Source organism: Felis catus, chromosome B1, assembly GCF_018350175.1.
Source record: "Felis catus isolate Fca126 chromosome B1, F.catus_Fca126_mat1.0, whole genome shotgun sequence".
NCBI classification, from domain to species: domain Eukaryota; kingdom Metazoa; phylum Chordata; class Mammalia; order Carnivora; family Felidae; genus Felis; species Felis catus.
Genome location: NC_058371.1, coordinates 173,868,806 through 173,895,168, shown reverse-complemented (window position 1 = coordinate 173,895,168; position 26,363 = coordinate 173,868,806). Strand labels below are relative to the sequence as shown.

Below are 26,363 nucleotides of genomic sequence, written 5' to 3'. Positions count from 1 at the left end.
CCTCGCGTCAGGCTCTGTGCTGACAGCTCAGAGCCTGGAGCCGGCTTTGGATTCTGTGTCTCCCTCTCTCTTTGCCCCTTCCTGCTCACTTTGTCTCTCTCTCTCTCTCTCTCAAAAATAAACATAAAAAAAAATAAAAATAAAGTATATAATCCATAAGATATCAGTTATTAAGGTTCTTAAGATACAGATACTTAAGGAATCACAAATAGTGAAATCTCTACAAGAGGTGAGAGTTAACCCCCAACCCAAGAATTTCTCTTAAGGTAATTCTTCAGAAATCTGTCCCTAATGTTTACTTTTGCATTTTAATGGCGAACTTACAACCTGGTTTTTCTGGAACTATAGTATAGGATCAGCGTCTCTCGGGCAATGAAAGGGACCCAGTTACTTAATTTTTGTTGTTTTTGAGGCTTTCAGTATATTAAAGTAGTAAAATAATAACAAAGCAAGATTATAAATATTAATATTTTAAATGCTTACATGTACAAATGTGTGATCTTGCACACAATCATAAAGGTGATAGAATTTTCCTATTCTCAAGATTAAGTATTAATTCATAGGGAACTACAAGTGAATTGTTACAGCAAACTAAGACTGAAGTTCAAAGCTGTGTGATGAACATTCTTTCAAGCCTGTCAGTATAGTTCTGGGTGTGTCCTTGGAGATACTGGTCAAGAGTCTACACTTGAGGCCCTTTGTGAATGGGAAGGCCAAGTTCGTTGACCTCCTGTATCCCATATTCCCTGCCTACCCCGACAATAATAGGCTTGGTTGCATACATCCTGTCATGTTAAAGACTCCATGGTGTTAATGAAAAAAGCTTAAACTCTGAACCCTTGCCTACCATTTACAGTTATGAAACTTACGTGAGTTAGTTAAGCTTGCTATTCATGAAATGGAGCTAGTAGTACGTACTTCACAGTGTTGCTGGGAAGAAAATGGGGGTAGTGACTATATAGTATCAAACACATAATGGATGCCCCAGTGTCAGCGCCCCCCCCCTTTCTTTCTCTTTCTTTCTCTCTTTCTCATGCATCAGATCCAGAGTCCCAAGTTGAGGTTTGAAAATGTATTGAGGTTAATGCCTGCGAGAGCCCAGTGAAGAGTCTTGTGGCTCCCACGGCCCTGAGCTCCTGTTCGCCCATGTACCGACAGTGCTACAGCTGCAGGGACTTGGCCCCGGGGCTCTGCCCCCCTCATCCTCTCTTGTTCCCCTCACCTGCCCTTGGTAGAGGAACACATGCGAGGCAGTTTGCACATATCTCTTATGCCACGTAGGTGAGCAAACTGACATAAGACACAATCTCTTATGCCACGTAGGTGACATAAGACACAAATCTCTTATGCCACGTAGGTGAGCAAACTGAGACAGAATGAGACTTTAGAAAACATAATCTTCAAAGGGCACTGAAGCACCTACCCACGGATGGATACGTGGGATGACTGTGCCCCATTCTGGGTCCCCTGCTGCCAAGAGAGCCATACCTTGCTGCCTCCACCGGAAAGAGCTTGTGCTGCAGAGAAAGAGAGAAAAGATGAACACAGTAGGAGTTACAATGCGGGTCTGATTCTCGGGAATCTGTTGTGTGCAGTGTCTCTAATTATTGGGGAAAGGAGAATTTCTGCCTGGGACAGGTCATTGCTAGGCTGATTTTTCTTGCTCTTTTCCTGCACTTCTGAATCGGAACAGTCGTGATGCTGATGCCTCTCAGAACCAGCATTTCCTGGTTTGTGATGAAGAAACAGCCTCTGGGCTGGCCTCTAACTGCTGGGTCCTGTAGGTCCTCTTTACTTCGTGTCAGAAGAAAATTTTAAAAAGGAGAGGCAAGGAAAATCAAAATCCTTTCACCCAGTATAATTATGTCATGTTTATAGTCAGCACTGTAGACTTTGAACTTGGAAACTGCAAGGAGGGTGACTTTTACCAAAAATGGAAAGTTCTAGAAATATGAAGCGTTGGCGAGGAATGGTTAATTATCTGGCTGAGGTTCACTTTTGGAATAATTTGCACCATTTGTAACAATCATTGTGGACCTTATGTATTGTCACCGGAAAGGCTAGAAACAAAATGTTCAGTGAGAGAAAGCATGGCGTGAACTTATTTATATTACTACTGTATAAAATCACTGTATAGACGGACATAAACCACAACAAATCCTGGGGAGAAAATGAACACGTAGCACATGGGTAGGTTGCTATGATCATGGCTGACATTTTTTTTGCACTCTTTTCCCAAACTTTGTGTGCTGATACGTATGTGTGCATGTGTGTGTAGCGTTATATCTAGTTTTATATATGTACGTTATATGAATATACATACACATATTTGTACATATCATTCTTTAATGAAAAAGTTCTTTAAGCATTTGGAAAAGATTGGGGATATTTGTGAACAAAACAGATGCAAAAGCAACCAAAAAAAAGTTTGAATACTTAAATACAGGACTTAGAATTTGTACTAAGGACTAAACTTCAAAATCCATCAATACACGAACTAGCTAATTGTACATTCTATACTGAAGATGATTGTGCTTTACTGATGTAACTCAGATCTTTCTTTTTTTTCTGTAGAGATTCTAGATATAAATCATGGTTTTGGTGTGGGGTTTTATTTTTGCGGGTTTGTTTTGGTGGGGTTTTGTTGTTGTTTTTTGGGGTTTTGGTTTGAATGATATTCCTCTTTGATCACGGCTTCACACAAGGAAAAGATACTTCCTTGTGCGAAATCCTGGTTAACTTCTCATAACCTCAGACCACATAGGGCCCCTGTGTGAGGACGCAGGAATTCCTCTGGAATAGGGGGAAGGCCCCCAGCTGAATCGAATCCAAGGAAGATGTTGCAAAGCTTGCAAAGCTTGTTGGAAGAAAGGAGCCCAGCTGGGGATCTTTTCTTTCTATTCAGATATTGGCCCTGCCTGGGGATGGGGGTGGGGGAAACCCATAAAAGAGAACCCGAAAAAAAAACAAGCCTGAATGCACTTACAAATTACAAGGAAAAGTTACTTCTTGCCCCGGGTGTTGATGCCAACTCGGGCTTATCATATTTCGAATTTAACTCCACTTGGAAACTTTGTTTTTCTTCTCATGGAAGTTGAAGAAGGTAACAGAGATGGAGACTGTCCACCAGTCTAACTTAGGGTTAGTGTAACTAACTTAGGGTTAGTGTAAACCCTAAGCAAACACCTGTGGAGAAGTGAAGGGCTGGCTCAGGTCACCCAGGCCACCTCTGCTCACTACCACTGGCCTGGGCCCACCCATGAGACCGACACACTGCCCCCAGCTGTCCTCATGAACTGCGTGTTTCATCCCATGGGGCCCTGGCGTGGCATTCCCCATGGAACTCTGGCCTGTCCCCGTGGGTCTGTGTCCCACCATGCTGTCTCTCCACCACCCACAAACCTTGCTGCCAGCCGCCTTCCTCCCGTCCTTCCACTTCTCTTAGACCCTGGGAGGATTTATAGGACATACAGTACTTGCCGGTGGGTCTGGTATGTCCTGGGCTTTCGGCAAATCTCACTGCCCTTCCTGTTCCTTCCCTTTGCCCCGCTTTGAACAGAAATCCCTCATGGTGCCTGGGTGGCCCAGTGGGTTAAGCCGTTAAGCGTCTGACTGGATTTTGGCTCAGGTCATGATCTCACAGTTCGTGACTTCAAGCCCTGCATCTCTGCGCTGACAGCATGAAGTCTGCTTAGGATTCTCTCTCATCCTCTCTCTCTTCCCCTCCCCTGCTCTTTCTCTCTCAAAAAAAATAAACTAGGGGCGCCTGGGTGGCGCAGTCGGTTAAGCGTCCGACTTCAGCCAGGTCACGATCTCACAGTCCGTGAGTTCGAGCCCCGCGTCAGGCTCTGGGCTGATGGCTCAGAGCCTGGAGCCTGTTTCCGATTCTGTGTCTCCCTCTCTCTCTGCCCCTCCCCCGTTCATGCTCTGTCTCTCTCTGTCCCAAAAATAAATAAACGTTGAAAAAAAAATTTTTTTTAAATAAATAAATAAACTAAAAAAAAAAAAAAAAAATCCCCTTACTGTTGTAGGTACTTTATTTCCTGGTCAATGATAGATCCTTTAACGAAAGCCAGGAAACGGGGTCGTGATGAGAAGTGAGGAGGGCCAGCCCTCTCCTTCACATGGGGCCCTTCCTGACCAGCGTGCTTATTGCCTGTTGGGGATGAAGGACAGCGAGAAGAATGACAGCCGCCATTTTTGTGTTTCTGCCACTGCTTAGCCTGATCCGTGCTTTACCTGTGCCCCTCACATCTAAAAACCACATAAAGGCCCAGAGAGGTTGAGAGATTTGCTCGAGGCCACAGAGCTAACGAGTAGTGGCACCAAAATTCAAACTCAGGAGTTTCAGAGTTCTGCAGAGCTCTTTCTTCCCTCCTCCCACTGTGCAAAAGTGCTTTCCCAACGACTCACAGAGTCTGGTCACCAGCAGCATTTGCTCCCCAACATCTGTGCATGGTCAAACAGTATCAGGAGATGCAAGAAATACCCCTTCCTCGCTCCCCAAGTGGCTCCAGATGAAAACAAAACCTGTAACAGAGTAAAAATTCCTTTCCATGGACAGATAACTTAGCTGGTTAAATATCAAGCTCTTCAAAGCTCTATTTGCTAATAGACCCATGGAATGTGATCCCTTCAGGGGTTTAATGTACTAGAAAAGCACTGTAAAAATCACCATTTAAGAACCTCGAGACCAGCACCATCCAATAGAACTTTCTGCCACGAGGAACATGTTTTAGGTCTTACGTTGCCCAGTATGGTAGCCACTAGCCACAGGTGGCCAGTGGTTACCATGTGGACAGCACAACTCTAGAAAATTCTGAAAGGCTCATTGCTGGTGCCCACATTTTCATAATACTTTGCTTATAAGCTCTATTATATCACTGGATCATAATTATTTGTTTACGTTTTGCCTACCTCACTAGGTTATAAGCTTTACGTCTTATTCATTCTGCTGTGATCATCTACCGGCACATGGCCTGGCCCACAGTACGAGATGTTGAATAATTAATGTAGGTTAAGAAAATGGATGTGACTCAGCTCTTTCAAAAGCATCTTTGTTACTGCTTGCTCTCGTCTGGTGTACCCTTTCTCGAGATTTTGCTCTTTACGACTAGATCGGTTCCCACATCTTCATACGTGGGAGCCCTGACTGCTCACTTGTGATCACATTTTTTCTTTCTTCCAAGGAAAACACTTTTTTTTTTTTGAAAAAGCACTTTTTTTTAGCTGATTATTTTGGTTATTTGTTTCTCTCAATGAATGTTTCTAGCACCATGTCTTGATATTCTTCTCAGTTTTAGACGTTATTCCGCTATGGAAGATGATTCGGCTTCTACCCTCTGCCCTACCGCACACCAGAAATGTTCCCAGTCCCCACTGCGCACCCCCTCCAGTCTTAGTTTGGTGAATACCAAGTATCTGTTACAACTCTGTAAATGTTCTTCCCAGCCAGTCCAGGTGGAAAAGTATAATTCCATTTTCTCTGGGGTAACAAATGGCTCATTTTTTCACGTGTTAAATATTCTGCATACTTATCCTGATTCAACCCCAAATTCCTTTCTTTTTTTTAATGTATTTATTTTTGAGAGAGAGAGAGAGAGAGAGAGAGAGAGAGAAAGAAAGAAAGAAAGAAAGAAAGAAAGAAAGAAAGAAAGAAAGAAAGAAAGAAAATGCAAGCAAGGGGGGGAGAGAGAGAGAGAGGGAGAGGATCCAAAGCAGGCTCCGTAACCGGCAGCAGAGAGCCCAATGCTGGGCTTGAACTCATGAACTGCAAGATCATGACTCCAAGTCAGGTACTTAACAACTGAGCCACCCACGTGTCCCACCCCAAGTTCTTTTCTTATCGTATATATCTTTCTCTTTGGGATCCTTCAGGGATTCTATCAATGTCCTCTCTTAAAACTGCCCAGAGCCTTCTTGCCTTGTCCAGTCCAAATGAGCCGTCCCTGTGACTGTGTCCGCTGCTGGCATTCTGGGATCTTGGCCACTCTCCTCCTGGGGGACACTTTGTCCCTCTCCTGTGTTTAATGTCCTGTTTTCTGTATCCCTTGCTTCCCCCTCTTGGTTTACTCCTTCATTTGTTTGTGACATTTTCCAATAGCTTCCTTTCCGGGAGGGGAAGGTTGTGTGAATGGTACGTTTTTTGAGACCTTTCATATCTGAAAAGATCTTTATCTACCTTCTCACTTAACTGGTCATTTGGCCTGGCTTAGAATGAGGGTTGTGTGTGCACACGCGCACGTGTGTGTATGTGTGTGTGTGTTTAAGGAGTCTACAACCGTTCTGATCCCCAACTCTTTGGATACGACCTGATTTTCTCTTTCTAGAAGCTTATAGCATCTCAGTTCTGAAATACCACCATGCTGTGTCTTGGCATTGAGTCTGTTTTTATTTACTGTGGTGGGGACTGCTTTCATTTAGAAACTCATGTCCTTCAGTTACGTGAAATTTTCTCAAATAATTTTGTCGATGAATTCCTCCCTTCCTTTTATTTGTTCTCTCTTTTTCAAGTTTCTGTTGCTTGGACGTTGGATCTTCTGGACCGATCCTCTAGATTTATTTTATCTCTTCCATTTGATTTCCTGTATCTTTTTTTTTCCTACTTCTATAAGATTTCCTCTTTTTCTTCTAGACTCTTTATTGAAATTCTGTTGAAATATTAATTTTTGTTGTCTTGATTTCGTTTCCAAGAGCTTTTCGTTGTTTTTGTTGTTCTCTGATTTTTTTTTTTTTTTTTAAGATCCCCTGTTCTTTTTGGATACAGGTGACATGGTGAGGATATTATCGTCAATCGTTTTGTTTTGGCTTTAGTTTTCTTCTCCCTACTTTTTGTTTTAAGTGCTTTTTGGTTGGTCGGTTGGTTGGTTTCGATCTCTGTCTTTCGTATTAGAGACTTCCTTAGATGTCTGGAGGACAACTCGAGGGTGACTGCCAGCATTCCCAGAGCCAAGGAGGGGAGCAGGCTGAGGCTCTCGGCATTCCACGTGCACACGTTCACTTAATCCCCAGTTTTGGATTCAGAACCCCTGCCCTCTGCTGTGTGTTCTCTACTATATTCCTAGTCCAGAGACCCTGCTTTACCCTTTCCAGACACTAAACTTACATTCTTTAGGTGAGTTAAAGAGCAGAAACCACTCCAGAAGCTAGGAGTGCAGAAAGGGATTTAGGAACCTAACTGCTTTTTTTTTTTTTGTAATTGTTCTTTAATGTTTGCTTATTTTTGAGAGAGACAGAGACAGAGCACGAGCGTGAGAGGGGCAGAGAGAGAGGGAGACACAGAATCTGAAGCAGGCTCCAGGCTCCTAACTTGTCAGCACAGAGCCTGACGTAGGGCTCGAACCCATGAACTGCGAGATCATGACCTGAGCCGAAGTCAGACGCTTAACTGAATGAGTCACCCGGTGCCCCCCTAACTGCTTTTTTTTTGTTTAATTTTTTTTATGTTTATTTATTTTTGAGACAGAGAAAGACAGAGCATGAACGAGGGAGGGTCAGAGAGAGGGAGACACAGAATCTGAAGCAGGCTCCAGGCTCTGAGCTGTCAGCAAAGAGCCTGACGCAGGGCTCAAACTCACGGAGTGTGAGATCATGACCTGAGCCAGTCAGACGCTCAACCGACTGAGCCACCCAGGCGCCCCGCTAACTGCTTCTTAAACACCTTCCAAATCATGCTGATTCTAGCCCTCCCTTCTTTTTCCCTTCTATCCTAAAGCCTTTAAGGATTCTGCTAAATTGGGCCCATTCTTGGCTTCCCACCCTACTAACTTGCTAGTTAACTTCACATCCATGGGCTTTCTGTTTTTATGGACCTTTGCTCTCTCTGTGAGCTATGCATGCCTCTTCCTTTGTAATGGGAAGTGGCTGGCTGCATTTGTTCTGTCTGCCACCTTTCCCTTAACCATCTCCCCAGCCATCACTCCAACTCAGAAGGCTAAATGCTGAACTCAGGCACTCTCAAATACTGCACTCAAATAAGGTTCTCCTTCCACCTGTTCTGTGTGTGGAACCACCATTCTTTCCATCTGCCAGCCTCCAAGAATGAGAATAATTTCAGTAACTCCTTTTGTCACGCAAATCCTTTCTTTCATGGAGATCTGGCTTTTTATTTTTCATAAAACTCAGTACATATTTGTGGAAGTCCTACTTTGTATTCCTTGTTGAAGAAACAAAGATAATGAGATGTGACCATTGGACTCAAGAAACTTCCAGTGAGTGGCAGGGAGAAAAACAGAAACTGACTGATTGATGATGATGATGATGATGGTGATGGTCATGGTGATGGTGACAAGGACAGTGGATGAAAAATCATAGCTAATGTTAAGCTTATGGTTTGTACCAACCCCTGTGCTCAGTACTCTACTGTTTTCTTCACTTAACCCTAACTGCTCTCTGAAAAAGGTACTATATAATTATAATTGTTATGTTACTCACAGGGAAACGAGTAGTGAGGCAACACAACTTTCCCAAGACACTATACGTAGTAAGTGTATACACCAAACCGCTAAGAGAAATCAGGGACAGTAGAAATCAATGCCTAACTCAAAAACCAAAGAAAGCTGGAAAAGCTGGTTTTCCACATTTGCTCTTTCCTTTGGATTTCTCTTTGATACCACCACATACCAGGCTCGTCCCATCTCCTCACTTAATTCAAAGGATCAACTCTTAGCAAGTCTCTGCACAAAACTCTTGTGGTGTTCCTTGTCTGTTGCCAGCAGGGGAGGCTTTTTGATGTATTGCAGCCATTCTGCCACTTGCTGCTCGGGAACCTACCTGCATCACCAATCAGGTCACATTAGGTCTTCTGTGCCTACTTTCAGAGGCCCCAGTAACCTCAGAGATGCCATTTTCATCTCCAAATCCATAGCATGGGCCTCCCCACTGTCTTTTGCACAAGTCCCATATTCTCTCCTACCCCTGCCCTCTCTAATTTCTGCCACCTCCCATGTCTGCATTTCTCCATCAAGCCTTTCCTGGCAGCTCGACCACACTGGGATTTCTTCTTCTCCCAAACTCTCATAATACTTAGGCCTGATTGGTTTTACCAGCCATTGGGTGCTCACCATGGACAACCCAAGGTAATGTCAATGCTATCTTACCCAACAAATAAATTAGCCAATAAGCACCAACAAAGCAGGTGTACCAAAATATTTTCTTTGGAAAGAATTTGTTTCAAAAAGTCATTCTGGGGAAAATAGAATTCATTTGAAGGGTCTTATTTCTGGTTATTGTTTTTGTTTTGATACATGATCTTTATGTAGTGCTTAGAAGTAAAATCTCAAGTCCATCTCTGGATATTGTTAGTTTTCATCTTAGAAGGTTCTTGGGTTAGGGGTGCCTGGCTGCCTCAGTCAGTAGAACATGTGACTCTTGGCCTCTGGGTTGTAAGTTTGAGCCCCACATTGGGTGTAAAAATTACTTAAAAACAAAATCTTTAGTTACAAACAGAGAGGGAGGGAAGGAGGCAAACCATAAGAGACTCTTAAATACAGAGAACAAACCGAGGGTTGATGGTGGCAGGGGGGTGGTGGTGAAAATGGGTGATGGGCATTGAGGAGGGCACTTGTTAGGATGAGCATTAGGTGTTGTATGTAAGCGATGAATCATGGGAATCTACCCCCAAAACCAAGAGCACACTGTATACACTGTATGTTAGCCAATTTGAAAATAAATTATATTGAATAAATAAATAAATAAATAAATAAATAAATAAATAAATAAAGCAAATAAATTTAATTAATTAAATGACGATTCTTGGGTAAATGGACCGTGTCTTATATAATTTTCATCTAATTGTGTTCCAGGTAGACACTCATTTAACATAGGATATATTTAGTAAATATACGCATAATATATTCCTGAGATAACAAATTATGGTATTAAAATGCCACATTTCATTGAATATTTGATGTCATAGATTATAACATGTACTGTTATATACCACAAAAATAGAAAATAATGCCTCAAATTTAACCATGATGTGCCAGTGAATGTAAGTTGCATTTCAGTTTCAGAAGTGTTAAAAAGTGAATACATGTGCATCTTAGATCTGATTAAATATGTACACTGTTGTTTTATAATATAATACATTGGTATTAAGCATCTTAAAGTTCCCAGTGATACTTATAACTCACATTTTCAAAAGTCATGCCGTGTACCTCTATATGCAAGTCACTGTGTCAGAAGACACAACATGTGCATGAACAGTGGTGAAGAAGCTGTGACCCCTCCCTACTAAACATTTACAGGCCAGTGGAGGGAACGTTATATAAACGAATCACTGTAATAATGAAGGCAAAAAGTGATTGGAGCCGTCCAAGAAGATAAGATTCCACAGAAATGAAAATAGTGGAGTAATTACCTTTACTTGGGGTTTAAAAAAAAAAACCTCATGGCGGAGGTGGTGTGCAATGAGGTTTGAAGGATCAGTAGAATTTTGCAAGCCAGCTGGAGAAATAATATGTGGAAGGGCATAGAAACAGGAAAAATGTAAGCCTGTTTAGAAAAGAGTGGAAAATCCAGATTGGCTGGGAGTAGGGGTGGCTAGAGAAGCTTCAGAGCTAATCTAGCAGAGCCACTCGTGCCATATTGTGGAAGGTCCCAAATGCTGAGCTGAGGACGTTAAAGGACGTTGGCTGGCAATGCAGAACCACTTAAGGCTTCTTAACAAGGGCATGGCTTGTTGAGAGCTCCTTCTCATTCTGTGGATCTCAGTTTAAATGCTCCCTCTTCAAGGTCCATTCTTTACTCTTAAGTAGGGTCTTAACTGTAACTCCAAACTGCCATATCCATCTGGTTTCCTTCAATGCACTTGGCACATGGCAAGTCTACCAACCGCATGGCAGATTCCAAGTTCCTTAAACACCGAGAAATCCAGAATACTCACTCTTTTGCAGCTAGGGCTGTCATTTTATAGGGTACACCCCATGTGGGTGTACCATTCCCTGCAGTTTCCTAGAGCCTGGCACACAGTAGGAATTCAGTGATTTCACTAAATAATACTCCCATCATTTCCTGTCCTCTCTTTGCCATGTTCCCTCTACCCAAAAGGCCCTCCCACCACATCTCACCATCATTATTTTTCCATCTGCCACAGTTTCTCTCAAATGTCAGCGAATGCCTGCCAGCCCAGTGACACAACCTCGCAGTCCTGAGATTTTGTTTGTTCCTCTGATGGCATTATTTGTACCCTGCATAGTATTTTAGTGACTTGTAAACTCTCGTTGTCTCCGTGCCCTCCCCAGCCAGATGGCTAGCTCCCTGAGGCCGTGGACTTTGCCTTTCTCATGTCTTTCTTACCAAATAATATTTGAGTTGAATTATGAACGCTGTGTCAAAATTAAGAATAGAATCACCTGACCTTTCAGCAATGTATTCGATATTAAGGAATAATTAAACGATAAGAAATAATACTGAGTGAAAAGACATTACAGGACAATGAAAGTGAATTACCAAAAGGGTGAAACCATTCCACTATTGTGGAATTCAGTATCTCACAAAGTAATTTACCTGGGAGCAGACTTAGAGCATTTCCTGAAAATGTCGTGTCTTGATATAGGTGAATTATTCTAATAGTCACAGAGAAGTTGGTAAAAATCTGAACACTAGCTTTACTTTCTCAAAATTACACACCATTATTTTCACTAAGCAATGCTATTTTCTCAATTATGTATTTTATTAAGATACTGCATATGTATTCATTGAAACTTTGATTATTTGATAGGCCTACAGGAAGAAAATTCCTTGATTTTTTTTTTCTGTTTAGTCGAAACTTTACCCATCAGAGAAGAAGTGCATTGTCATGTGGTATTTACCAACAGTAATAAATAACAACAGTAGCTTTTGGTTATTGAATAATCCCAGCATGCCCAGCATGTGATAAACTACTTACATGTTGTGCCATTTAAATGTCACTACAACCTTTTTATAGAGGAAAACGCTGAAATTGGGTGGTTGTTAATTGATTGCTGATTCAGCAGCTAGGCTGCAAACCAAGGCGTGTCAAGTCCCAAGACACTAGTCTTCCCAGGCAAGGGAACTCAATTCCCCCACCTCACTGCCTCGCACCCCCTCAGGACATGCTGTCTGCTGTCACTTTCAAGATACAACTTGGCTGTGAACAGGAGGCAACTTGCAGACTCAATCTGCAACTTTTTTGTTGTTGCAGGAAGAGAAGTTAAACTTCCAGAGAAACCCAATGGACAATCTCCACAACAGGTAAGCCATTTTCTTTTCCTTTTTATGCTTTGGAGGGAAAAGTCTGTACTTTCCATTTTCCATTAAATTTTCTATTACTTGGTCTTTCACTGCAGCTTTTATTACCTGACACACGAAAGCCAGTAGACAGAGCAATCCCCGAAGTCTGTTTCTTTCTGGCTTCGTTCAGGTTTTTTCATAGAATTTTGTTATTTCCTTTCTAGTTGTGTGGGTCTGGGATGCAGTTCTAAAACATGTGAGATGAGCATGACCCAACTGAGTCTTGACACTGAAAGCTTTACGATATGAGGAACTGAAACAAGATGGCAGAACGTTGCCTTGTTTGAGCTTAGCAAGAAATGTGCACATCAAACCACTCCAATAACACTCAGCTCTTGTCCACAAATGACTGCAAAAGCACACTGAGTATTCATTTTGGGGTTGCAGATAAACTTTTGCAAGTTAGAGGATTTCACAAATACGAAATCCACAAATAATGAGGATCAATTATACCCATAAAGCACGAAGGTGAACACCAGGTACATAGGAATCTCTGTGTAAGTTTGATATTTTTATCATCAATATACACAGAAATGTATTAAATATCCTGAGGGCATCGGGCACCTTTGAGAAGTCTTAGGTGTGAGGAATGATGTGATTCAAATGTGTGTCCTAAAAAGATCACATGGCTTCCATGTGGCGAATGTATCGGGTGGATGCAGGTGGCCGGAGGAACTGCAGTAATTCAAATAAGAAAGAGGTGATTTTGGGGAGCCTGGGTGGCTCAGTCAGTTAAATATCTGACTCTTGATTTTGGCTCGGGTCATGATCTTGGGGTTCGTGGGTTAGAGTCCTGTGTCTGGCTCCTTACGGACAGTGTGGAGCCTGCTTGGGATTCCCTCTTCCTTTCTCTCTCTCTGCCCCTCCCCTGCTCACCTTCTGTGTGTCTCAAAGTAAATAAACTTAAAAAAAACAAACAAACAGGTGATAATGTTGTAGGATGGGGGCAATGACAGTGCACGAGGAGAGAAAAGGGTGGGTCTAAGACAGTATAAGGGATAGCATTCCTGCCTTCATGTTGCATTCACCCTGGAATGTGGTTCCAAACTCCACCAGCACCATTATCTGCTCACCTCTGCCCACAAGCTCTTTCTGATCTTCCTAAGATTACTCAGGTGCTCCTTATGTAACATCGTATGACGTCTTTCAATCTCATAACACTAGACTAGTCATCTGCTTGGATATTATTTACATATTTTTCCCATGCTAGACTGTAAACTCTCTCCAGATCCCTGGAATTGAGTTCAGTAGTTGGCACATAATAGGTGCTCAGAAAATGTATGTTGCATGAATGGGTGGTGAGCCCTTTAGCAAAATGGCAGAGGTCTTCTGTCTCTTTGTGTCCTAATAACTAGCAGAGTGGCCCCCAGTTACATGCTTCGGGATTATTGAGGCCTTAGCACCATGTTCAATCTTTTCAAGTGCACAAGCTGTTTTCACTACACTTCCAAGAAACATTGGGGATTCAATTCTGCATGTGCAGGGTCATCTATAAGTATGGGACAATCTGTTTTTTCTTATCCTCTGACCAGTTCATGTTTCTAGCCTTGAGTCCTGAGCACCTTTATAAAATGAGGTGATTGAGCGGGATGTTCTCTAAGATTCTTTGTGGTTTGGGCACTCAAGGATACTGGGATTTACTCAGAACTAGGTGATGCCAAGCACCTAGCCCTGAGCTATGCTTCATTATTGGGGCGCCTGGCTGGCTTGGTCAGTTAAGCATCCGACTCTTGATCTCAGCTCAGGTCTTGATCTCAGGGTTGTGAGTTCAAGCCCCGTGTTGGGTTTCACATTGAGTGTGAAGCCTTTTTAAAAAATAAGTAAAAGAAAAAAAAAAGCTGTCATTATTTGTAGCCTTACAAGACTGCATTGTATAAACTTCTGTCCACATTGCCTCCTCTAAGGCTTCCTCATCCTTTCCAAAACTTGGCTTTTTCTAAATGCTTCGAGTTTCATGCAGACTTCTTCCACCTGCCAGATAAAGCTACTTACCAATTAAGAGGCATACCGTGTGTTGGAGATGCACCCTGATTCCCATGGCTTTCCAGGGAGGATTTGGTCAGAACAATGCTTGTTTGTATTCACAGTATCTAAAATTCAGTAGCATCCAGTGGTTAAAGAATATTTTCATGGATGATGACGGTGAACATGACAGCAGTCAACATTTAAGAACCTACTACTTGCCAGGCACACTTTGCCAGGCCTAGCACACGATCTAATCATGTGATCTTAATAGGAACTCTGCGAGATTAGGTGTTACTATTTCCCCCCACTTAGTGGTTGGCAAAACTGAGAAGTGAAATGACTTACTCAAGGTCACCTGGCTTCTAAACAGGCCAATCCAGATTTTGATGCCAGGGCCCATCCCTTCATTACATTATGTACTGGATATTCAGTTTTTCCTCCTCTTCTCCTAGACCCCCTCTGTGATTTCATACATGTTCTGTGACTGGTTTCTGATAAAATGGCCAGAAAAATGAAAGTGATCATGTGCTAATGCCAAGGGCGTCTCTTAGGTTTCTAAGCAGATGCCCTACTAAAGATTGCATAGCTTCCTATGCAGCTTGGACCGAAGTCAATAGGGCAACCCGACAAACTGAGTCGAGATGAGTTTTGTCAGATGATACTGTTACCATGGTGGTCAAGGGTATGACAGAAGGGGGTCCACTGATCCCCGTGGAAAAGACAGAGAACTGCACGTGTTAAGTAAAAATACATCGTCTTCATTTCAGATTTTAAAGATCTTCCCAAAGAAACTATATTTCTGTTGTCTAAAGATTCTCCAAAACGTGCTGTTCATGTTCCCAGAAGATGGGTCCCCACGGCCAGCTCACACATGGGCGGCCATGGGGTCTAGGTAGAGCACAAAGATAGCCAGGAGGAGCAGCCAAATGGACAGGCCCAGCAGCATCATATGTAACCCCGGGGAGGAAGGGTAACTGCACACTTCACATGCGTCTTCCTCCGCAGCCACGTCCACAGAATCACTGTCTGAGCATACTAGAAGGGAGCGAGGCCGACTCTCCGATCTGGGGTTCCGACGGGCAGTCATTGTGTCAACAATGCTCTCTGTAGAACTGTGGGAGCCTTTTGACTCCACCATGATCTACCCAGATGACAGCACAAACCTCATGTCCCGCCAGAGCTAGAAGAGGCCCTGGTGTGTATGGTGGTGCCATGACCACCAAGACTTAAAGGTGACCGTCACTATCTGAAATATTTACCACATCACCTACTCCCTAACTTTGCCACATGGCAAAGCACCTACACTATTTGTGCCCTAATTTTCGTTTCAGAGGGCTTTCCCACACCAAGTCCCTTCCTCTAATTTAAATTAAATGACCGACGTATACTGCCATCTGGTGGCAAGCAAGCACACCTACCAAATTCTGTCAGAGCCCAGATCAAGAGGATCCAGTTCCCTCTTGCAAAAAGTTACGGGATCCCAAACTGCTGCTTGTTGTGTAATCCAGTGGACTCAGAAATCAACAGGACCCACCAAGACAGATGCCAGGAAATATTAATATTAGGGAAAACTAGAACAACAGCATTAACAGCTACATCGTACCATTTTCTAACTTAGATCCATTTACTTATCTGTAAAACAGCAGTTCGCACCTTAAAGGGTTGCTGTAAAGTTAAACACGAAAGTTCCCAAAAACAGTACTTGATGAGTAGAGAACACCCAAATGCGATCTACTTATTCTGAGTGTCAATGACTACTGGTAGTCCCCCAGACACCATAGTAAATGCCTTACAGACTCCTAGCTCATTCCATTTTCAGAACAATCTTCACAAGCAGAAACAGCTATCGTTCCCATTTCACAGATTAGACAACTGAAGCTCGTAGATGCTAAGAAATCTGCCCGGAGGTCACAAAACTAGTAAGTGGCAGAGGTAGATGGAAACCCGCAGCTCTGACCCTAGATTACTCCTTTAACCACGATGCTGAAATGCTGGTGCGGTGTGGTGAACCTTCCCGAATGTTTGCATACATCCCACCCCACCCCACACGTATACTCCCCCCTCCCCCCCCACCACACACACATCCAAGACTATAAGTTCTTCCGGGGAGCACCTGGAATGCCATTATTTCCCCAGAACCTGGTACAGTGCCTGATACACCATGGATTCAATGGAGAGTCATATCAGTGGAGACACTATGTGATGACTGTGACCATTCATAAAACATGTGTCTTAAGGACAGCAGATTAATGACGACATCTGAAAAGAAAAAAATGATATTAGATTTTGAATAGAAGAAAAGGTCATAGAAATGTTTTTAAATCGATTAGGGTGCCTGGGTGGCCCAGTCGGTTAAGCGTCTGACTTCGGCTCAGGTCATGATCTCACAGTTTGTGGGTTTGAGCCCCACGTCAGCCTCTGTGCTGACAGCTCAGAGCCTGGAGCCTGTTTCGGATTCTGTGTCTCCCTTTCTCGTGCACCCTCCCCCACTTGTGCGCTCACTCTCTCTCTCTCTGTCTCTCGAAAATAAATAACTGTTAAAAATTTTTTAATAAAAGAAATGTTATTAAGATCAAAAAGATTGTGATATGCAAGTATATGGACCACAAGAACAGAAAAATGGAGGGACATTCTCACTGTTGTAAAAGTCTTTTGTTTTTCCACATATAATACAGACACCAAGGACCCTGTGACTCCAGCAGCAGTAAAGTTATGGGACGGGGAATGGAAGCACCACAGAAACCGTGTAGACACCCTCATCGGGTGCATATACCGGCAAGATCAGCCTTGGGAGAGGCCAGGCAGGCAGTGCTTTCAATAGCACGATTTGAGTGGGCCCAGGGCAGTCTTTCATCAAGAAATACCAATTTCATGGCATCTGGGTGGCTCAGTCAGTTGGGCCTCTGACTTCAGCTCAGGTCATGATCTCGGGCCGTGAGTTTGACCCCCGTGTTGGGCTCTGTGCTAACAGCTCGGAGCCTGTTTCGGATTCTGTGTCTCCCTCTCTCTCTGCCCCTCCCCTGCTGGTACTCTGTCTCTTTCTCTCTCTGAAAAATAAACAAACATTAAAAAAATATATTCAAAAAAAAGAAATACCAATTTCAACCCTGACATTTCACCCGCAGAGACCAATTTGTTCCTTTGCTCCCGAGACCCTAATCTCCAGACCGGTAGCCTGCGTCTCCCCCAGCCCACTCCAGTGGAAAAGGGGGTCCGACAGTGCACCTCTTCCAGCCTCACAGGGTCCCGGTGATCTGTGGCCTCGGCCCTCCCAGGGGCTTTGCTGTTACACACGCTGTCTCCCGCGGTACTCCCTGGAAAGAGGCTGAGGAGACCCCTACCACAGAGCTGCAGACCTGAAATGAGCCAGGGGACACGGAAGAGAAGCTTTTTACATTAAGTCAGACCATGTGCTGGGTGAATGTGGCCCCGGGACCCAGACACACGTCGGCGGAATGACCATGGGGTGGTTGACAAGCCCTGGAGAGAAACCTCACCCGCAGGCGGGTCCTGTCAGTGCCTGCCTTGCCTCGGTACTCACCGGTCTATCAGTGTGTCAACCAAGATGAATAGAGGGTGGATGGGGGACATTCCTGTTCTTCACTGATTCCCCTTTCAGGTTGTCAGATTTGGAAGAGACCTTTGACCTCGCGGACTCAAGCGATCACACGACCCTCCCACGCGTGAGCAGTTGGTGATGGAGCCACTGCCAACACGTGACTCCTGGCGCACGCTTTGCCTGGCTGGGGTCGCCCAAACAGCATACCGCACTTGTCGCTTGAGGCACAACACTCCCCCCAGATGATTAGGACTGTCATTTCAACTGTGGTTTTTCCCAAAACATTTCACAAAACCGAAGTTTCGTGGTTAGGAAGTTTTATGGGGAAAAAAAAATTCTGTGTTCACATAATTTGGGTAACTGCAGAGCTAAACAAGGTGAAGTGGCTCTTTTTCATAACCATGAACATGTTCATCTTTAATCTCTGCTGTTCCCAAACCTGTCTGACCAGGGACCCGTTTCAGGGGGGAAACCTACAAAACACATCTCTGCACATAAATATCCCATCAAGCCCAGCTCTAGGTGATGCCAACACATATCGTAGCCTAAAATAGGTGATTGACGGTGATAATAAAGGTCCTCATATAGGCTTTCAGGCTCTCCACCATCACTGAAGCTCAGCCTCTTTTTTTTATTTTTTTTTTTTCAACATTTAGTTATTTTTGGGACAGAGAGAGACAGAGCATGAACGGGGGAGGGGCAGAGAGAGAGGGAGACACAGAATCGGAAGCAGGCTCCAGGCTCTGAGCCATCAGCCCAGAGCCCGACGCGGGGCTCGAACTCCCGGACCGCGAGATCGTGACCTGGCTGAAGTCGGACGCTTAACCGACTGCGCCACCCAGGCGCCCCAAGCTCAGCCTCTTTAGGAGAAAAGGAAACTCACCGAGAGTTTTCAAAGGCTGTCCAGGAAGGAGGCAGTGGTTCTGCTGAGGAAGTGGATTGAGCAGTCTAAGAATGTCTCTTCTTGTCCCTTTCCAGTTACGAATCCAGCGCCGGCGCTGAAGCTGGGCAGACCATCTCTTATTTCTTGTATAAAGCGCCTGGTAATTTTCTTCAGCACCTGGCAACTATTTTCACTCATTCCTCGGTACCAGAAACGACTCACTAAATGGCTGTCAGCTTCACCTGCTGACCACATGACACGAAATCGCAGCTCTTCTCCGAACACGCAGCTGGATTCGAGTGTTTGATTTTATGGTGTCTGTCTTCCAAGTATTCCAACTTCTGTAAACTCAGACCACTTCCCGGCTGCCTCTAAAGCTCCTTGACTAGAACCCTTGCAGCAGAACGCCCTTGACCCTGGGAACTGCACAAAGGGTGGTGGGTGCTGTTTCCCGAGCCCGGAGGGAGGAACGCAGTCCTTCCCCTCTCTCAGCTCCTGCGCTTGGCTTTTTGTTCTGGACCACTGGGTGGTGCGATCACGGGAAGAGGCAGGCCCCCGAATGGAACGACTGGTAAAATCCCATAGTCCCCTCTTATTCACTCACAGCTGTCACTCACCAGTCATCCCTTTGTTTGAATGTCAAGTGTGTAGGGCTCCGTGTGAGCTGGACGCCGCCCTGAGTTAGGTGTTGCCTGAGAGGCGCCTGGGATTAGAAGGGGAGGCAGACAGCTGATGGACCCCCCAAGCACCAGGCTGTAAGTCCCTCTCCAAGGCGGGGCAGCTGAGGACAGGAACCAGACCTTCTTTGCCTTCAGAGGCTGGGACTGGCTATTGAGTAAAGGTCTTCAGGATGCACTCAGGATCACAGCTACGTCCAGAGAAATCGGGGGGCTTTTGGTGAGCTCCTTTCTACAACCTTTCCCCCGTGCTGCTTTGTAGGGAATATCATTATCAGTGATTTCCCACACCTGCTAGGTCCTAGCCCAGGGACAGACAGAACAACAATTAACAGTAGATTGGTGCTTTTTTTTTTAATTTCCCACTTTTTTTCTTTTTTCATTTTGACATTACATCAGGTTTACTGAGAAGTTGTAAGAAAAGTGCAAAGAATTTTCAAATACCCTCCTCTCACTGTGCCCAAAAGTTAACATTTACCAGATTTGCTTTATTCTTCCATTTCCCTACACACACACACACACACACACACACACGCACACGCACATGCACGCACGCGTTTTTGCTGAATCATTTTAATAAATTACAGATATCATACCCTTCCTCCTTAATACTTCGTGTATTTCCTAAGGACAAGGGCATTCTCCTATATACCCCAGTGCACTGATCAAAATCAGGAAATTAACATTGATTTAATACTGTTACCTAATCGACAGGCCTTATTCAGATTTCAACAATTTTGTCAGTAAGAGCCTTTTAGCCAAAAGCTTATACATTTCATTCGGCTGTCCTATCCCCTTAGTCTTCTTTAGTCTGGACTAGCTCCGCAGTCTTTGGTTTTCACAACAGTCGTGCATTTCGTTAAGAGTACAGGCCAGATTGGGGCGCCTGGGTGGCGCAGTTGGTTAAGCGTCCGACTTCAGCCAGGTCACGATCTCGCGGTCCGTGGGTTCCAGCCCCGCGTCGGGCTCTGGGCTGATGGCTCAGGGCCTGGAGCCTGTTTCCGATTCTGTGTCTCCCTCTCTCTCTGCCCCTCCCCCGTTCATGCTCTCTCTCTGTCCCAAAAATAAATAAAACGTTGAAAAAAAAATTAAAAAAAAAAAAAAGAGTACAGGCCAGATTGTTTTGCAGAATATCCCCCCATTTGGGTTTGACTGATGTGGCTTCAGGCTTCCACCCAGGTTACATTCCCGTGACAGGAAAACCAGAGAAGTGATGCTGAGTTCTCAGTGCCTCCCATCAGGGGCCCCTGGAGCTGGTCAGTCTCATTGCGGGCAATGTCACCTTTGGGTATCAGGTGCAAGTGCTGCGTGCATCGTTCCTCCACCGTATCGATACTGTTGTACCCTTAAGCAGGTGGCGTGCTTAGAGACGAACCGTTCTGTTCTCCCCGAACCCTTGCCCACTAATGTCAGCATCCACTGCTGACCCTTGCTTGAATCAGTTACTGTTATGATGGAGATTTTTCTAGTCCCATGATTCCTTGTGTGCGGGTTAGCTGGCTTTCTACTTATAAGGCAGAGCTTTCCCTGAATTTATATCCACGTGGACGCACAGATCCTCATTTTATTCAGGGGGCTCTAACCCTTTGTATCGGTAGTATTTATTTTGATGCTCCAATAGTTCCAGATCTGACCAGTAGAACCTTTACAAGCTGGTTCCTGTGCCCTTTGACCTGCCTCCGTCACTCTTTGGGACGATCCTGTTCAAAGGCAGCCCTTGGCAGCCGGCTTGAGCCTTTTTCTGTATGTCTTGTCTTCCTGATGAATACTCCATTTCTCTGCCTGGTTAGAAAACGCCTGACTCTGTGGTCTTCCTGTTCCATACCCCTCCCCCACCCCGCCTCCCCCACGATCCCCCCTGTGGAACAGGATTTTCCAGCAACGAGACTTGATTAGTAACTGACAGAGCATTCGCATGTCCATCTTCAAACACAGGACTGTTTAACTTCAACATAAAACACAGGGCAGAGTCAACCCCCAACACAGGACTCCAGAAGCAGGCAGGTGCCCACGTTGGGTGGACATACCCTCCTAATGGTATTTGCTTTTCCCCCTGTATAAACCAGCCGATGATTGCAAAGGATTTGCCCTTTGCCTCTCGACTGATTTTTTATACTCCAAAGACAAAGCAAATTTTGATTCTACTAAGTAATACGAGGCACCTGACAGCCGAGTTCTAACCTCCAAGCTAGCCGTTGTCCAAGTGGGGCGGGGGAGCAGGGAGAAGGCAGGTAGACTGCCCCTCGTGAAGGTGTTAATTAAGAGCGTGTACCCCACCCTCCCCTGTCCCCGTGTCCAGGTGTCACACTGGACAAGGAGTATTTCCTTTTCGCTCTTGGAAATGGGAGAGCTCCTTGCCAAAAGCAAGATGTGGACACTAAAGTGACATATGAAAAGAGGAATAAATTGAATTTGACATTAGGGATCCTCATAGAAGGAAGGAAGTCGTGGATATGGGCAGACAGAGGTTGGATGTGAATACATTAGTCCCCACCCTTTCCGCCAGCAGTCACGCAGTCACACAGCCGTGGACACTGGAGCCACCTCAGTGAGAGAAGGAATGTCCCTGGGGAGGGAAAACTCCGGGCAGGTGGGAGAAGGCAGAGCCTGTGGCCAGGAAGAGGCCGTCTCCACCGGCAGAGAGAGGCGGGAGAGGCCCGGAGCCGGGCCCTCAGGTGAGGGACCAGGCCAGGCAGAAACCCGGGTGCTGTGCCCCAAAGGCCAGTGGGGGCTGGGCTGAGAAGCCAAACCAGAAACTTGATCCTGAAAGGGGAAAACCTTTACAACATCCTTTCTATTACCTGGCTCTGAAGGAAAATATAGATCCTGTGGTTTTTCTGGGGGAGGAGGAGGGGAGCCTACAGCCACAGATGACTTATACATTCTATAAGAAACAGGGAAGTGGTGGCTCCCCAGTTGGCCTGTTAAAGCTCCGCAGTCATTTCAGGGCAGAATGTGTTGCTCCCGTGGCCCTGGCCACAGCGGCACAGGGTGGGGACTGTGGCTGGGCCAGGGTTCCCCAGGGTCCCGTCAGCCTCTGAGCCGCTGGGAACACAAGGTGTGGCTCAAGGCTGACGCTTCCTAGCTTCCTCCCTCCCTCCCCTTCCTTCCTTCCTTCCTTCCTTCTTCCCTTCCTTCCTTCCTTCCTTCCTTCCTTCCTTCCTTCCTTCCTTCTTCCCTTCTTCCTCCCTTCTTTCCTTCCTTCTTCCCTTCCTTCCTTCCTTCCTTCCTCCTTTCTTCCCTTCCTTTCTTCCTTCCTTCCTTCCTTCCTTCTTCCCTTCCTTCCCTTTTTCTTCCTCCCTTCCTTCCTTCCTTCCTACCTTCCTTCCCTCCCTTCTTTCCTTCCTTCTTCCCTTCCTTCCTGCCTTCCTTCCTTCCTTCCTTCCTTCCTTCCCTCCCTCCCTCCTTCCCTCCCTCCCTTCCTTCCTTCCTTCCCTCCCTCCTTCCTTCTTTCCTTCCTTCCTTCCTTCCCTCCTGAAACCTTCCCCTGCTATGCCTCTTAACTTGCCATCCTAAAGTTGACTGACCAGATATTTTAACAGTGATCACCATGGCTTCAATTACATTATGATGACCCACAGTCTGCCCTCTCAAAAACCTCAAAGCCAGGTTTTTCTTTCCTTTGACCTTTTTTTTCCCTCCTATCCTCCTGTGTTTTTAAACAGAGTCCAAGATAAATAAAGGTACTGCAAGCATGTAGAGGGGCAGAGTTTTAGAGCAGGATGGGGGGAGGGGAGGGTGGAGGAGAGGGGTTGATGGAGGGGGGGAGGTGCACATCGTCCTTGTTTCTTGGTCCTGTTTTTCCAGCTGATTTATGAATTGCTAGCAGAAAATAGGCGTAAGTGGGAGCAGAGGCTGGGAACAAAATTCTGGGCTCTGGACATGGGATCATTTAACGGAGAGTGCTTTGAAACAGTAAGTGGTTGTGCACACTGACCGCTGGCCAAGCTCCCAATGATTTCTCCCTCTGAGGAACCTTTGTGGCACTCGGGTTTTGTGGCACTTGACTTTCAGTTGGTGCCACAGTTAATAGAAATATACCATTTGGCCCTTAACCCAGAAAACAAATATTACTTGGTGTTCACAATGCTTTTGTTCCTGTGTGTATGTTGTGGCAACTACATTACATCTTTCTTAGGTGCAAGGCCTCCATACTTTTTTTTCTTTTAACATGTTGGGGCTCCTGGGTGCTTCAGTTGGTTAAGTGTCCAACTCTTGATTTTGGCTCAGGTCATGATCTCATGGTTCATGGGTTTGAACTGACAGTGTGGAGCCTGCTTGGGATTCTCTCTCTCCTTCTCTCTCTGTCTCTTCCCTGCTCATATGTGAAGGAAGGAAGGAAGGAAGGAAGGAAGGAAGGAAGGAAGGAAGGAAGGAAAGAAAGAAAGAAAGAAAGAAAGAAAGAAAGAAAGAAAGAAAGAAAGAAAGAAAGAAAGAAAGAAAGAAAGAAAGAAAAGAAAAGAAAAGAAAAGGAAGGAAAGAAGAAAGGAGAGAGAGAGAGGGAGGGAGGGAGGGAGGAAGAAGGGGAAGGGAAGGGAAGAAAGGAAGGAAAGGAAAGAGAATTTTTTTTTTTAACGTGCTATGTCCAAACAGGTCTGAGTAATAAGTATATGCTTATTGTGAATATTAACTTATATAATCCCCAACGACACCATACGGTAGACATACCATTATCCCCATTTACAGATGAAATAGCCGAGGCCCAAAGTCATACAGCCAAGTAAGAAGCAGAGCTGGGCTCTGAACCATATAATCCAAGTAAATCTCCCCATCTCGAATCTGTAATCACATATGCAAAGACCTTTTTTGTTTCTTTGCTACATGCAAATTCCAGAGATTAGGTTGGGGATATCTTTTGGAGACCATTTTTCAGCCTTCCCATAGGAGGTTGTTTGTAGACTTTATTTATCGGTATAAACCCATAACCTGCCAGTCCATAACCTCTTAAAGAGCACCGGTCATTTTCCGTGTGGGTAAAGGTTTCTGTGGTGGCATCCTGGGAGTTCAATTACAATTGAAGGAAGACAGAAGACAGGCCAGGGAGGCAGCGACACCGCCAACAGTGAATGATCTCTCCCTCTTCCTCGTGTGCACGTCTTACGGAGACGGAGGGACTGGGGCTGTAGATTCTCTTACTGGTTTGTCACTTTAAAGGTTGTTCCTAGGGGCGCCTGGGTGGCGCAGTCGGTTAAGCGTCCGACTTCAGCCAGGTCACGATCTCGCGGTCCGTGAGTTCGAGCCCCCCGTCGGGCTCTGGGCTGATGGCTCGGAGCCTGGAGCCTGTTTCCGATTCTGTGTCTCCCTCTCTCTCTCTGCCCCTCCCCCATTCATGCTCTGTCTCTCTCTGTCCCAAAAATAAATAAACGTTTAAAAAAAATAATAATTAAAAAAAAAAAAAGGTTGTTCCTATTAGAAAAGGGAAATGATTTAGAGATTCTTCCACACGAGTTTTTAGGATCTTCAGAAGAGAGATCAGAACAACCCGGTGAGTTCCACGTGAAGGGAAGATTTCAGTGGGAGAGCACGCATCAGGAAACACGAAACTGGGGAAGGGGCAGGCAGGAGAAAAGAAGCAGATGAACCCATCTGCTGCCAGGACGCCCCAAGGGCCATGTCCTTGAGCTGCAAGAGTGGAGCCCCTGGGCCATTGCCCGGGTTGGCCAGTCACGGGAGGGGCGCAACAGATGCCGATTAGTCCCGTAAAGCTTGGAATGATGACCACAGCCGTCACCTCCTTGGGTCTGTGTTGTGGAGCGTGCAGGTCGGCCACCTTACCCAGATGCCCCTTTCTTTTTAATGATTGAAAAAAATGTTTTAATGTTTATTTATTTTTGAGAGAGAGCAAGCATGTGTGGGGCAGGGGCAGAGAGCGAGGGAGACCCAGAATCGGGAGCAGGCTCCAGGCTCTGAGCTGTCAGCACAGAGCCCCACACGGGGCTTGAACTCACAAACTGCAAGATCATGACCTGAGCAGAAGTCAGACGTTTAACCCACTGAGCCACCCAGGCGCCCCCACCCAGGTGTCCTTTCATACTTGAGTAGCTAATCCCCTGGTAAGGAGTCCTCTCTTACACCCCCGCCCCCTGGAGCAGCACAATGGCTGCGCCCTGGTTAGGCTCCAGAGTTCCCAGCATAAGGCCATTGATTGATGTGGAAATGTAAAGGATCCTTTTCAATCCCGAAGGTCTCTCCCTAGCATTCTTCAGCCTGTGTTTCCTCCTTCACCAAATGGAGACAACCTACCTATCGCCCCAGGATGGGGAAAGGGCCTGGCACAGAGACGAGCGTCGGTAAATGTTTGAGAACTCTGAATTGGTGATTTTAGAAACGTGAAGGTGTTCCCAGTAACCATGGTCTCCCTGCCTCACGTGTTCTGCTTTTGCCAAAAATTGTGACCCTCCCAACTTGGAGAATCTGGGAAGGAAGGAGCAAACTTAGTTCCTGTTCAGATGTCATTCACTATGTTCTGTCCTTTGTCTCTTTTCCAGATGGTAACAAAAACTCATCCAGATGGGGTGCAAGTGCTGTAAAATGATACAAAGGTAAAGTTGGAAAAGTACCCCCCTGAGTGGAGGACTTTGGGACTACCGTGGAGGCCCCCCTAAAGACCGCGCATGGGTTCGCTGCATTTATCCGACCTCAAGCATGACCAGCATTGCCAAGAAATTATGCATTTGGAACTGCTCGGATATCATTTCAGAGGACATGTGGCCCAGATTTAAACTTTTTTGTTGTTGTTGCTCACTGCTCCGAGCACATTGGGAATGCCGTCGTGCTCTGAGACGGAATTTGGTTTAGGTGGACCTTGCAATTCTCCAGAGACCTTCAGTGCAAAGACAAGCTGGGGTTGCAGAGATGATGCCTGACCTGGCATCACTGAAAATAAATCACCCCAGTCACATACAGGGTTTTAATTCTGTCCAGATTCTATTTCAGGAAAATTTGGATAACCTGACTAGAACTCCACACAAAATAAAGGGGAAGAAGTCAACTAATTTGCTCCCTTAACAAATAGCACTTTTTT

At 45.2% G+C, this 26,363-nt stretch overlaps 1 protein-coding gene and 1 long non-coding RNA gene across 5 annotated transcripts in view; one reads left to right on the top strand and one right to left on the bottom strand.

Annotated features, from left to right (window-relative positions):
• The window catches only part of CB1H4orf19 (chromosome B1 C4orf19 homolog), an 88,721-nt gene that overhangs the window by 59,302 nt on the left and 3,056 nt on the right, over positions 1-26,363 (top strand). For all 4 annotated transcript variants that reach the window (XM_023253213.2, XM_045056479.1, XM_045056480.1 and 1 more), the window contains 2 exons: positions 12,167-12,216; positions 25,828-25,881. In XM_023253213.2, coding sequence (XP_023108981.2) covers positions 25,850-25,881 — 32 coding nt within the window. In that variant the 5' untranslated portion in view covers positions 12,167-12,216; positions 25,828-25,849. The remainder of the gene's footprint in view (positions 1-12,166; positions 12,217-25,827; positions 25,882-26,363) is intronic.
• Positions 14,958-20,264, bottom strand: LOC123385086. The gene is made up of 2 exons (XR_006597148.1): positions 18,663-20,264; positions 14,958-16,479 (listed from the first exon to the last, which is right to left on the bottom strand). It is a non-coding gene; the product is annotated as an uncharacterized LOC123385086 (long non-coding RNA).